This window comes from Sphaerodactylus townsendi, linkage group LG04 (assembly GCF_021028975.2).
Source record: "Sphaerodactylus townsendi isolate TG3544 linkage group LG04, MPM_Stown_v2.3, whole genome shotgun sequence".
Taxonomy (NCBI): Eukaryota; Metazoa; Chordata; class Lepidosauria; order Squamata; family Sphaerodactylidae; genus Sphaerodactylus; species Sphaerodactylus townsendi.
In genome coordinates, this window is record NC_059428.1 from 148,245,350 (window position 1) to 148,258,540 (window position 13,191).

A 13,191-nucleotide genomic window follows, 5' to 3' on the forward strand; every position below is an offset into this window, starting at 1 on the left:
AATACGTCTCAGCACACTTAACAATTTTATTATCTGTATGTCTGTAGCACCTAGTTGTATCAAATAAGGTACCTGGTAAGATGTCTTATTAGACGGCATTGTGCCTACTGATTTTTACTAATTTTAATCCCCCCCCCCCCCAAGAGCTCAGGGTTATGTACATAATTATCCCTATTACATCGGTCCCCCAGATAAACACACCTTGTAAAAGGGCTCTCAATTTGTGAGGGTCAACTTCCATTTCTCTTTTTCAAGGAGACATTTTCCTCCTCTGTCACATTCCTCCCTCCAAACTTAAGGATTTGTGTGAGTCTCTGGGTGGGGGAGCTGAACAGCTTGCAAGGAACAGAGCGAAGCCGTGGGGGCTTTTGGCTTGAAGGGCAAGACATCTACCCACCCAATAAGAGGTTTGGATATTTCCACACATCTTCCACTGCTAGTAAATATTAGCTTCCCCAGCGGATATTCTTTTGCTGACCAATCAGGCACCCCTGGCCAGCTCATTCCGTGGAACAAGGTTTCTCTGGGGCTTACCTGGCTTTGGTGGTCCCACTCAAGGTGGCCTGACCACCCCTCCAGATGTAGATATCGAGGCCGTGGTCCAACAGGAAGACGAAACTGAAAAATCCCAGAAAAAGGGGTGTGGAGGAATCGCAAGAGGATTGTGCCCCGGCCGGCCCTTAACTCTGACCCACGACAACCTTTGCCAAAAATCTACAAAGGCCGGCCTGAAGCAGAACTTTACTCAATTCTATCCAGGACAAACAGACTGTGTGTGGACTTTTGGCACATGCGCACATGAGGCCACGTAACGAATCAGATCCCTGGTGCATCAAATCCGCTATTTACTCGGACTGGTGGCTGCGCCTCAGATTTTCTGAGGTATTTTATGTCACCAACTGACAAATCTTTGAATGGGAGATGCTGGGGATTGAACCGGGGACCTTTTGGCTCCACCCCTGAGCTCCAGCCCCCTCCTCTCATAAAGCTCTCTTCTAGAACCGAATTCTGAAGCTCCAGCCTAACGTGTGCTTGACCCACAAGGATTCCCGGACAGACGACTGATTCGTTATCTGATCAGATTTCATTTTGGATGGGGAGGAGGGGGGTGTCGCAAAGGGCAGGACTCGAGGTTCCCAGCCTTGGTGAAAGACAGCAGCCACATCTACCCTTCAGTGGCACCTATTTTATCACATCAATCCACCAACTCTGGGAATTGACACTTGTGGTATCTTGTGCACAAGGAGGGGAGGTGGAATTGTATAGCCTGATCTTGTCAGGTCCCAGAAGCTAAGCAGGGTCACTACTTGGATGGCAGACCACCAAGGAAGGCTCTGCAGAGGAAGGCGACGGCAAACCACCTCTGCTTCTCCCTTGCCTTGAAAGCCCCTTGCTGGGATTGCCATACGTTCGTTGCAACTTGACAGCATTTATGTACATATCCTACATCTGGGGGTGTTTTGATGGGGTCAGCCATTCGAATACACCACTAGCTACTGCACAGCCCTAGCACATTTGGCCGTCTTCGTCCACCAAGAGATCCTGCTGTCTCCTCCCTCTTGACAGAGGCCAGGTCATCTTGGGCAGTCATTTACCGAGGGTCCAGAGATGCAGCCTTCAGAGGCACTGGTTCCAATTTGATGTTCTTCTTGCCATACACTCGATAAAGCCTGCACGGGAAAGCAAAATAGTCCTCCTTACCACAATTCAAAATCAGAGACTAGGACCAGGAGTGATGGATTCAAGGTGCAGGAAAAGAGATTCCACTTAAACATCAGGAAGAACTTCCTGACCGTCAGGGCTGTTTGACAGTGGAATTCACTGCCTTGGAGAGTGGTGGAGTCTCCTTTTTGGGAGGTTTTTCCAGAGAGGCTGGATGGCCAGCTGTCAGGAGTGCTTTGATTGTGTGTTCCTGCATTGCAGGGGGTTGGACTGGATAGCCCTTGGGGGTCTCTTCCAACTCTATGACTCTATGTTAAAAGGGGACAGTGACACTGTATGCAGTTTTGGTACTCCGCTGGAGAGAAGAGCTGGGTTTTTAAATAATATCTTTTGTTATGCGATGTGTTGTGGTGTGCTGTGAGCTGCAGTGTGTAATAACATAAGGCACTGTGCTATCCTATAATATAAATGAAAAGGAAAACTTATCTAATTTTATCTTCAAAGGGGAAAGTTAGCTCCAGATTTTGGCACTGACTCCCAGAGTCAGAGAAGTCCAGTGAAACAACTCAGCGTCTAAGTTCCTTTTCTGGAAAATTGGGCTCTTGTGAAATTTTGCCCCCCCCGCTCCAGGCCAAGGGGAGCTATGGCATTATTACCTGGTGGTATATTGTGTATCCTCCACGGTGAAGAATCCACTGGCCGTGCCTCCTTCAATATAGGAGATCTCATGGTCGAAAACCTGCCAAATGGGGTTCAATTGGGGGGGTGGGCTGTATTTTCAATCAACATTTATTATAATCAAAAGATCAGTTTAACAGTCCCCGTCAGTTTAACAGAACAACTGACCTACAAACAGAGCATTAACATACAGAGATTAAAACTCATAACCTTACTGCGCTGTAACTAACGATACATAAAAGGGATGAAAACTTTTGGGGAAGAGAAACACAACATTTGGTGGCCTCATTAGAGATGTGTGTAGAATTTCCCTGGGAACTTAGGTACAGGCAGGGTGAGACATGTAGAACCCATGATTCTATGATGTGGAACGACGTCCTTGCAAAACACACGTCCCTCTGTTTCAACTGTGTTCAACGGGCAGGAATACGGATGTTGAGAATATGAGGATACGCAAATATCTCCCTTCCAGTAGCACTGGAAGCAGGCAATTAAACTGGCTAGGGTGAAAACCCAGTGGCATTTCTGGGATTCTCAAGAGTAACTGTTGGGTATGGTTCTCTACTGCTAGACAGAGATACCAAACTTTAGATCCTCCACACGGCAGGGGGATTTCCCTCCCGAGGTGGGCCCTTTACCTGGCTGAATTCGTCGCTCTCGTCGCCCATCTCCTCGCGGATGCTCCTGCACTCGGCTCCGAGGTAGTTGCGCAAGTTGACGGCGTGTATGGCCGAGCAAGCTTTCTTGTCGAGCGTGGCTTCCTGGCCGATCCAGTAGTAGATCTCCCAGTTCAAGGAACCGTTGTCGTCTAGCAACGTCTGGAAAGAAGCCATCTTGTGAATGAGGCTTGCTGACAAAATATTCATCCCGTCCAGGTCTAACTATGGTTCACGGGCTCGGCAACATGGCACAACGCCCCCAGCCCCTACTGACAGGTAGTTTAACAAGTCGGGGAACGACAGAGGTCAGGGGTTTCAATACAGCGTTCCTCCCAAAGGAAACCACAAACGAAGGCCATGTTTAATTCTCATATTTCTCTTTCTTATGCGGTAGATTCCGAGACTCACATTCAAACCCGGGTTCAGCCCTGAAGTAGGTTTATTTATTTAGATGCTTCCATTCCCACTTTCTCCCCACTCTGAACTCAAACCCACGTACAGTAGCCTTCTCCATTTTATCCTCAAAACAACCTTGCGAGGTAGGTTAGGCCAAAAGAGAGTGAGGGAGGGCCATTTCTCTAGAAACTTTCAGGTTCACTTTCCTGTTGCACTATGGCAGTGATGGTGAACCTTTTCAAGACCGAGTGCCCAAACTGCAACCCAAAACCCACTTATTTATCGCAAAGTGCCAACACGGCAATTTAACCTGAATACCGAGCTTTTAGTTTAGAAAAAGCGGTTGGCTCCAAGGCGTGCGTTTACTCAGAAGCAAGCCCCATTGCCAGCGACCAAGCTTACTCCCAGGTATAGGATCGCGCTTTTCTTCGCATGAAAATCAGTGGGGTTTAACAGCGCTTAACAGGGTTACCCACACTGCTTCCCCAAAACTAGGTCTTAGGTTTAATGCTAATAATCGAGCCCAGCAGCTGAGGCCAGCCTAGATGTGTGTGTGTGGGGAGGGCGACTCTGTTTGCGCGTGCCCACAGAGAGGGCTCTGAGTGCCACCTCTGGCACCCGTGCCAGAGGTTCGCCACCACTGCACCACTGCCTTGAGATCTGTGTCTGAACGGGAGTCAGGCCACTTTGCGTGGGACCACCAAAGATGGGTAAACCCCGGAACAGCCTTGCTATTTTCCCTCACCCACTGTGCTTGTGGTACAAACAGGTCAGCTATGCCAAGATCACCCAGCAAGCAGAGTGAGATTCGAACCTGGGTCTTACAGATCCCCGTCTGATGCTCTTACCAGTATCTCTTCCAGCCTAGACTGCCCTGTTGGCCAAAGGTGACCGAGAGACTTGGGAAATGCCCCAGTTCAGACCTTGCTTTGAATTCACAACAGTTGTCTTTTTCCCATTCTCCCAGGCTGGCGGACTCAGCAGCCTCCAAAACCTCCAACTCACCTTCAGCACAATGTAGCAATCTGCCTCGTAGAACTTCCCGTGGAAAGCCTCGTCCACCATAACGGGCACGAAATTCTCAATCTGCCAGACCGAGACGCCCGGCAGCTGCCCCACGTCCTCGGTGAAGAACTCCGAGTAATTGAGCTGTGGTTTCTCCAAATTCTGATCCCACCGCCGGGTCTTTAGATCGGTGTACTTCAAATCCCCGTTCTCCTAGTGGGGAAAAAGCACAGGGTCAGCGCCTGTGGCCGGGCGACACATGCACAGAAATGGACCCGTCACCTTAGCAGTGCTGTTCTTTCCACTGGTACAGATATTGTACATGAGAGTTCTCAGTTCACACACACACAAGGCTGGGCCCACCCACATAAAGTCTCTGTGCCCCAAACGATGTGCCCGCCACAAAAAAGTTTTACACTTGCTGTGCGGCCTTCCCATTTCCCCACTGTCAGCGGGATTGTATCTAATTCCTAGCTCAATGGAATTGATACAAGATATATGTATCCAGTCTGCTGTATGTTACCAGGGCTGTTCTGGGACATTCTTTCCTTGATCTCTTGCTTTATGGCTTCACATGCCTAGTAGATAACTAGGCTTTCCCCTGACACTTTGGTCTCACGAGAACCGGTCTCACGAGAACCAGACTTGCTGACAAAATATTCATCCCGTCCAGGTCTAACTATGGTTCACGGGCTCGGCAACTTAACTTGTGAGGGCAGGATGCCAGGTGGGTCTCTATCTCTTGCTGACCTTTGGGCACCTTAGCTCCAAACCAACTCTTTCTCACATTCTTTGGAAAAATGGGAGGGGGGACTAACATCGGAATAAAAGGGGTTGTGAAAACCAGGTTCGCCAGAACTGGGGGTGCTTCGATGCCTATCAATAAACGCTACTGATCGACAATACAGAATCCATTTATTGCTTCAAGGTTTGAGTCCTAACATCCCACACTGCCCCGGGTCGGCACCAAGTCACCCCATGCTGTTCTCTCTGTACCACCACACTGTCTCACGCATTCAATCTCTACCTCCATCTTCTTATTCTTCTCCTGGGCCACATCTGACATTCCTTTCAGCACCTGCTTAGCCTGGTCGTCCTGCGTGGAATCCTTGCGCCGCCTCAGGCGCATCTTCCGAGCCAAGGGATCCTTTGGGCTGCTCCCTGGAAACAGGATTGGGGGGGGGAGGAGAGAAAAAGCTTTAAGGGGGGGGGTGCATACAGACAAAAACAAGGCGGCTTACACAGTGTGCTTGCACCAGATTGGAGAAGTGAGAAAAAACTGTCTAGATATTGTGAAAGGTTTTGGAGAAAAGCAAGAGGGGAGATCATCTCATCTCTTTAAAAAGATAATAAACTAGAGCAGTGGTGGCGAACCTTTGGCACTCCAGATGTTATGGACTACAATTCCCATCAGCCCCTGCCGCCATGCTGGCAGGGGCTGATGGGAATTGTAGTCCATAACATCTGGAGTGCCAAAGGTTCGCCACCACGGAACTAGAGCATGTATCAAACTCAGGTCCTCCAGATGTTCATGGACTACAATTCCCAGCAGCCCCTGCTAGAATGGCAATTGGCCCTGCTGGCATGAGCTGATGGGCATCGTAGTCCATGAACACCTGGAGGCCCTGAGTTTGACACCCATGGTCTGGAGGGTTTTTTCTACATTGTGTCACAGAATTACAGAATTCACGGGGGCAGGAGGTGGCGGAGGGGATTTCTATTTATTGCCCACTGTTTTTTTAACATTTATTTAATCGTTTTGGTGTTATGTAGTCCTGTTTTAATGTTTGTATCATTATTTTAGATGTTATAATGTTTGTGTTCTGACCCTCCCTGAGCCCTGCGGGAATAGGGCGGGATAGAAGTCAAAATGAAATAAAATAAATACTGCTGGAGAGAAACGCAAGTATTTTTTCGGTTTCGTCAGGCTTGCTGGCGTTTTAGGAAAAGAGCAATGGGAGTCAACTTCTGGCCTTGCAAAAGCAATCATTATTCCTCATTTATATAAAATTAAACTTCAACCACAGGATTTTTGTTTTAAAGGGATCAAACAGGTGTCAGAAATATCCAGGATGCCTGACGGATAAGTCGGCCGCTCTCTCTCAGCCTAACCTACTTGGAAGGGTTGTTGTTGTAATATTACATTGGAAAAGCGGAGTGTTGTCTGCTACTTTGGGATCTCGTTGGGAGAAGAGCATTCGATAAATATCGAAATAAATATCCTTCCTGACCCATAGACTCTTAAGAATTGTCTGCTGTCATAAGAGGCTGTCTGCTGCATCTCTGCATGAGTCATCACTCTGAGCTAGCCATCGTTCTGAGCTAGTCATCACTCTTCCCACAACAGGAAACACAAGGGATGTGATGTACACTCTAAAAACAGAGGGGTTCTTTAAGACATTTCAGGGGGGAACAGATTTTTTGTTTGAACTCAGAAGAGCACCTGGGCCTTCAAGGATGGGGGGAAACTGCTGTCCACCAAAGGCTGCCGGAATCTCCCCAAGAAAGGAACCCCACACAAAACCACGGACGGCAAGGTTAGTCCCTTCCGAGCTCACCTGCTCCAGCGGCCGCCACTGTAGCCGGGGAGGCACCAGCCAGTCGGAGCTGGTTTTGCAGAGAGAAATCGATATTATACCACTCAGAGTTTCGGTCTACAGGCTTTGGAGGCATCACCAAGCTGGGGTTCTCGCGGACATCCAGGATCTACCGGAGGAAAGGGCAGAGAGAGGTGGCAAAAATCCAGATCCAGAGCAGAGAGTGAAACAGAGTAAAGCAGGGCCCCCCAACCTTTTTGAGCCAGCAGGAGCCTACTTCGTTCACCTTTTCCATTCCAAAGCTCACCTCAATATCCGTCAGGAAGTGCACAGCCTCAGGCAGGGTAACCAGGCGGTTCTTGTTCAAAACCATCTTCCTCAGCTTGGTGCACCTGGAGGGGGTGGGGGTGAGGAAAGACCCAGTAAACACACACGAAGGTTGGAAGCACCTCAGCCCAAGGCAGTTTACCTGTCCCTTCCGTGACAGATTGCTTTGAGTGGCAGAAGGGCTTCAGGTGGAGAAAGGTCTATTTTAACACCTGCCACGCATGGTTTCTAATTAAAATCCTTAAAATCAGTCACATGGGAGTCTGAAAAGGGGAAGGGGGTGGGGACACAGGGAGGTTGGAGGGCCGTGCCATTGCAGCCACAACATGTGGCCGATTGAACGGAACGGCCTTGATCCAGAACGGAACGACTCTGCCCCCTTCTTTCAGGTCCTTTCCCCACAAACCTTCTAAAAAGTTTTGAGGCACGAAATAAAACGTTTCCTCCGCAGCATTTTCGGCAAACGTTTTTGTTTCCAGCCTCAAAATATTTTCAGTAAATGCCCTTTCAAAATTATTCTTTAGGCGGAAACGTTTCCAAAACAGCTTCGCCGCTGTGCAGTTTGTTTTCCACGTCTCTTTGATGTCCCTGAAATTCCTCCTAAGCGCCATATTGCAAGCTCACTCGCCGCCCCCCCCCCTCGCCTGTGTATTTCAACATTTCTGTCAGTTTTTGTTATTTTGAGGGGGTTAATCTTTGAGGCATCAATTATACAAAGTATGGAGAATCGCAGCACAAAGCTGTGAAACCAGAAAGCACTGATTCTTCAACTAACTATAGAAAAGGGGGAAAACACGGAATGCAGGTCACGAATTGTTTTGAGTGGGCGAGTGTGGACACACATCGTGCTAAGTGGTGGGGGTGGGGACGGGACTGAAAACGTTTTCCAAATGTTTTAGGAGATTTGTGCAGAAAGGGCCTCAGATCCACCCTGGCCAGGTCGTAAATCCCAGCTTGCTGGACATTCATCCGTTTCAAATTTTCAGCGCCTTTAGGAACAGCCATTTCCTCTGTGCGGAAAAAAATCCTAGATATGTTTTCCATCCTATCTGGAAAGACGGGGCATCACACAGAAGCTGTTTGCTCGTTTGACCCCCGCTGTGACTTGGAACACGATTCCTAAGCCGTGTGTCATCTAAACAACTTGGACAGTCTCCATTTGACACTCAAAATGTGTCCTGTAGCTCCACAGCCTCATTTCAGCAGAAGGCAGAAAGCGTCGTCCCACCCTGCTGAAACCCAGTGGGAAATGTTCCCACTCTGTCTGCTTCGGACCCAGGGAAGGAGGGGACAGTGTTTGCTGCGTACCGACAGAGGCTTTCTGGGATGAGCTCGAGGTTATTGTTGGCCGCCATGAATTCCTCCAAGTTCACCAATTTCCCGATGCCCGAGGGTATACCGTCGAAATCCAGCTGATTGGAATTCAAGTAGAGTTTCTTTAGCTTGGTCAACTTGCAGATAGCTGACTGGAGGGAGGGAAAGGATAGAAAAATAAGCACTTGCGCAGCTTACGGACACATAGTTCGACCAGAACAGTGACTGCACAGCGGCGGACGCTACCTACCGGCAGAGAGGTGAGCTGGTTCCGCGACAGGTTAAGGGTCTCCAGCCGCGTCCACTGGTCGATGCAGAGGGACAGCTCAGCAATTTGGTTGCTGCTCAGGTTGAGTCGCCGCAGGCCGGCCAGCGTGTAGAGGCACTCGGGGATCCGGCTCAAGTCGTTACAGGAGAGATCCACATCTGGGCACAGAAAAGAAAGACCACTCAACAGACGGCCACACGTGGAAAGCAGCATCCAATGAGGTTCAGGGAACGTGACGGAACCTCTTACCGGTGAGGTTGGTTAACCCTTCTAGACTGGTGGGTAGGTTGCTTTGAGTCCGTTGCGTGTTCCGGAGGTGAAGAGTTTGCAAAGCCACCATTGCTGGGAGTTGCCTTGGGTTCGAAAGAGGCGCAAAAAGATAGCCAAAAAAAAGAACAACTGAAAATCGTTTTGAGAACAGTGAAGTCTACAGGCAATGTGACCACAAGGAGAAGGAGAAGAAGAGGAGGAGGAGTTTGAATTTATACCCCACTTTTCTCAACCAGAAGACGTCTCAAAGCAATTTACCCACTCCTTTCCCTCCCTTTCCCCACACCTTGTGAATCAGGTGGGGTTGAGAGAGTTCTAAGAAAACTGTGATAGGCCCAAGGTCACCCAGCGGCTTCATGTGTAGGAGGAGGAGAAGAGTTTGGATTTATATCTTGCTTTTCTCAACCATAAGGAATCTCAAAGAGGCTTACAACCTCCTTTCCTTTCCTCTCCCCACAACAGACAACCTGTGAGACAGGTGGGGCTGAGAGAGTTCTGAGAGAACTGTGACTGGCTAAAGGTCACTCAGCAGGCTTCACGTGTAGGAGAAGAAGAAGTTTGGATTTATACCTTGCTTTTCTCAACCATAAGGAATCTCAAAGCGGCTTACAAACTCCTTTCCCTTCTTCTATCCACAACAGACACCTTGTGAGGCAGGTGAATTCCGCATACCTGGCCAATTCTCTCACTTGCAAATGCACAGCAAGCAAGCCAGCATATACCCTACCTGTCGAACACCTGCCTCCCTTTTACCTGAGCTGGGCATGCATCAGTGGATTATTATTCAGAATCAAGGTCTGGAGGTGCACCAGGCGCCGCATCTGGGGGGGAAGGCTCTCCAGCTTATTATCACTCAGGTCGAGGTACAACAGGTCCGTCAGGTTTATAAACAGCTGATTAGGGATGTTGTCGATGCTGCAGGGACGGAGGAGAAGCAAAAATAAGACCGGCAGGCAGACAAACAACGCCCTCTTTCACAGCCTGCCCAGATCTGGCTGCTGCGACTTATGAATTAGCTTGAGGTCGGGGACGGGTAAGCAGATGTCATGCAAGATCGCACCTCTGAGGGGGTTTTAAAATCACACCAGGGAGCAGCAAATCCCAGTAGTTTCCCAAAATGCAAACAAATGGGGAAATGGTCACAGGCACAATCTTCACAAGGCAGCTTTCTCCCCCAAGAAGCCTACTTCTAAGATCTGCCTCACACGCTCCTTCTAGTGTGCACTTCTAGTTGCTTGAGGGAAATCAGCCAAGCACACCTAACAGGGCCTTCTCAGTGCTGTCCCCAAACCTTTGGAACTCCCTCTGCAGGGAAGCCCACGGGAGACCTTTCAGTGACAGTGAGACGGGCAGCAGCAGCTTAGCTCTGCCTCTTCGTGCTCCCCAATCCTGCCCCTGTTCTTTCTGAGGGACTCAGATCAATATGGAAGCAAGGACCGTCATCTTCCTCCTCCGTCTCCCGTCAGCCCTGTCTGTCAAGCCCTGGAGAGGGTAGCCAAATATATCCTCATGGGCTGCGCCTTGAGCCCTTTTGAAGCACAGATGAATCAATGTACAGATGAACCCTGGTCCAAATTTGCCCCGATCTCACAAAGTGCCAGCTCTAAGGTGTGGAAATTCCTGAAAACTTGAGGTGGAGAAAGGGAAGAGGAGGAATTTCAGCCAGGTATAATCCCACAGAGTCAACTCCCCAGACTTGCCATTTTCTCTAGGGAAACTCCAGGCCTCCCCTGGAGGTTGGCAACACAAACAGATAGCCTTAAGCCAGCCCTGCTTCCTCACCCACTGCCATCTTCAACACAGGGCCAACTTTACAGGGCCGGCGCACACGGAAAGCAAAACAACAACCTCGCTCGCTAACGTGCCCACTCCACAGACAAGAAGAAAGCACCCGGCATTCTTCTTTATGGGAATCCCAGACTTTGCCCATTCACCTGTTGTGTTTCAAATTGAGCACCAGCATGTTCTTGGCGTTCTCCAGCTCCCGGGGACATTCAGTCAGCTGGTTGTAGCTCAGATCCTAGGATAAAACAAAGAGGGCGGGGGGAGAAACACGGGCCGTTGGGTGCCTGCCACAGAATCAACGGCCAACAGCGTCTGCCCTCAAAATACATAAGATTTTCAGAGACGCGCCCCCCCCCCAGCCTCAATCCAGCCGCACCCTTCGGCAATCTGTATTCTCAATTGCACAAATAAGATTAGGGGGGGTCGTTTTAAGATCTCAGGGTTTATTTTGTAAGGGGGGGGGTGTCGTGCCTCTGGACTGCTCAACAACAAGACTCCATGTTCAGGTGATTTCTTTATTATGAATCAGCATCAGGAATAAGCATCTAGACTACTGTTATCAGCACAGCCAGCACTGCAGGAGCCATTATACCCCACATCATCCCCTATGTCTCTGACCACCAGTTCCCAACGGTGGATGGCACCCCTCCAGTCCCACAGTCCAGGGAAGAAGAAACTGCTTCCCCACACCCACCCAAAGTCAAAACAACCCACGTTCCACACTACTGACAGAGCTACAACAGTAGGTGTCTAATGAGATGACCAGGGCTGAGAAGCAAAGCGGAAAATCATAAGCACAGCAGAAAGGGAGAGGAGGAGGAGGAGGAGGAGGACAAGGAAGAGGAGAAGGAAGAGAAGGAGGAGGAGAAGGGGGAGGAGGAGAAGGAGGAGGAGGAGGAGAAGAGGGAGGAGGAGGAGGAGGAGGAGAAGGAAGAGAAGGAGGAGAAGGAGGAGAAGGAGAAGGAGGAGGAGAAGGAAGAGAAGGAGGAGGAGAAGGAGAAGGAAGAGGAGAAGGAAGAGAAGGAGAAGGAGGAGGAGGAGAAGGAGGAGGAGAAGGAGGAGGAGGAGGAGGAGGAGAAGGAGGAGGAGAAGGAGGAGAAGAAGGAGGAGAAGAACGAGGAGGAGGAGGAGAAGGAGAAGGAGGAGGACAAGGAGGAGGAGGAGGAGGAGGAGGAGGAGAATAATAATTTGGATTTATATCCCACCTTTCTCTCCTGTAAGGAGACTCAAGGTGGCTCACAAGCTCCTTTCCTTTCCTCTCCCCACAACAGACACCTTGTGAGGCAGGTGAGGCTGAGGGAGTTCAGAGAGAACTGTGAATTGTTTGCTGCTTGCCCAACCCTTGCCAACGAAAAACGTACCAACACCGAAAGATCGTCCAGCTGGAAGATGTCGTCGGGAACGCCGGAGTTCTTCAAGCAGTTGGCTCTTGCCACGATGGCCTGGAGGGGGTGGGAGAAGCAGAGAGACCTCATTTAGGGCAGGGCTCAGTGGCAGAAGATCTGCTTGGCTTGTAGACGGTGTCAGGTTCAATTCCCAGCATCTCCGGATCAGGTTAAGAGGTGATCTGGAAAACCTCCACCTGGGACCGTGAAAAGCAGCTGCCGATCAGAGTAGAAAATACCACTCTTGGTTTCCTGGCTCCATGAATGACAGCCTCATTTAGGGACGGGCCATGGCTTGGTCTGCTTTGTATGCAGAGCTTCCCAGGTTCGATTCTCGGCATCTCCAGATCAGCTGATTTGAAAGTTCTCCACTGAGACTTTGGAAAGCGGCTGCCGGTCAGAGCAAACAATAGAAGCCTTGAAAGCCTGTGTATGTCCCTGGCTCAAGGGCAGAGCATCAGCTCTGCAGGCAGGAGAGTCCAGGTTCAATCCCAGGTATTTTCAGTTTAAAGGATATCAGGGTCAAAGGTCATAGGAAAGCCACAGCCAGTCAGGACAGGCGATGCTGAACTACACAGACCAATGACCAATATAAAGCAAACCATTTCTTCATTCGTAGTCCCCCAGGCTACATGGTGATCACCAGAGGAGAGATTTGTGTTATTTACTGACCTCATGGATACCCCACTCTTTTCTCCCCCGCGGGGACTCCATGTCCTCCCCTTCTCCATTTTATCCTCGCAACGACCCTGCGAGGTAGGCCAAGCTGACTACGTGACTGTCCCAAGGTCACGCCTTGGGAATTCGAACCTGGGGACGCCCAGATTCTACTCCGACTCTCTGACTGTGACACCACCATTTATTTTTGGGGAGGGGCTGATGGGGAGTTCTGAGCTACAATGAGG

General features: G+C 49.8%; 1 protein-coding gene across 1 annotated transcript in view; it reads right to left on the reverse strand.

Annotated features, from left to right (window-relative positions):
• Positions 1–13,191, reverse strand: part of FLII (FLII actin remodeling protein) — a 34,624-nt gene that overhangs the window by 15,969 nt on the left and 5,464 nt on the right. Inside the window, exons 4-17 of the mRNA XM_048495417.1 lie at positions 12,263–12,343; positions 11,051–11,136; positions 9,870–10,031; positions 9,096–9,199; positions 8,829–9,004; positions 8,573–8,730; positions 7,245–7,329; positions 6,959–7,106; positions 5,428–5,561; positions 4,401–4,613; positions 2,979–3,158; positions 2,319–2,401; positions 1,596–1,670; positions 535–618 (exon numbers count right to left, since the gene is read on the reverse strand). Coding sequence (XP_048351374.1) covers positions 535–618; positions 1,596–1,670; positions 2,319–2,401; positions 2,979–3,158; positions 4,401–4,613; positions 5,428–5,561; positions 6,959–7,106; positions 7,245–7,329; positions 8,573–8,730; positions 8,829–9,004; positions 9,096–9,199; positions 9,870–10,031; positions 11,051–11,136; positions 12,263–12,343 — 1,769 coding nt within the window. The remainder of the gene's footprint in view (positions 1–534; positions 619–1,595; positions 1,671–2,318; positions 2,402–2,978; positions 3,159–4,400; positions 4,614–5,427; positions 5,562–6,958; positions 7,107–7,244; positions 7,330–8,572; positions 8,731–8,828; positions 9,005–9,095; positions 9,200–9,869; positions 10,032–11,050; positions 11,137–12,262; positions 12,344–13,191) is intronic.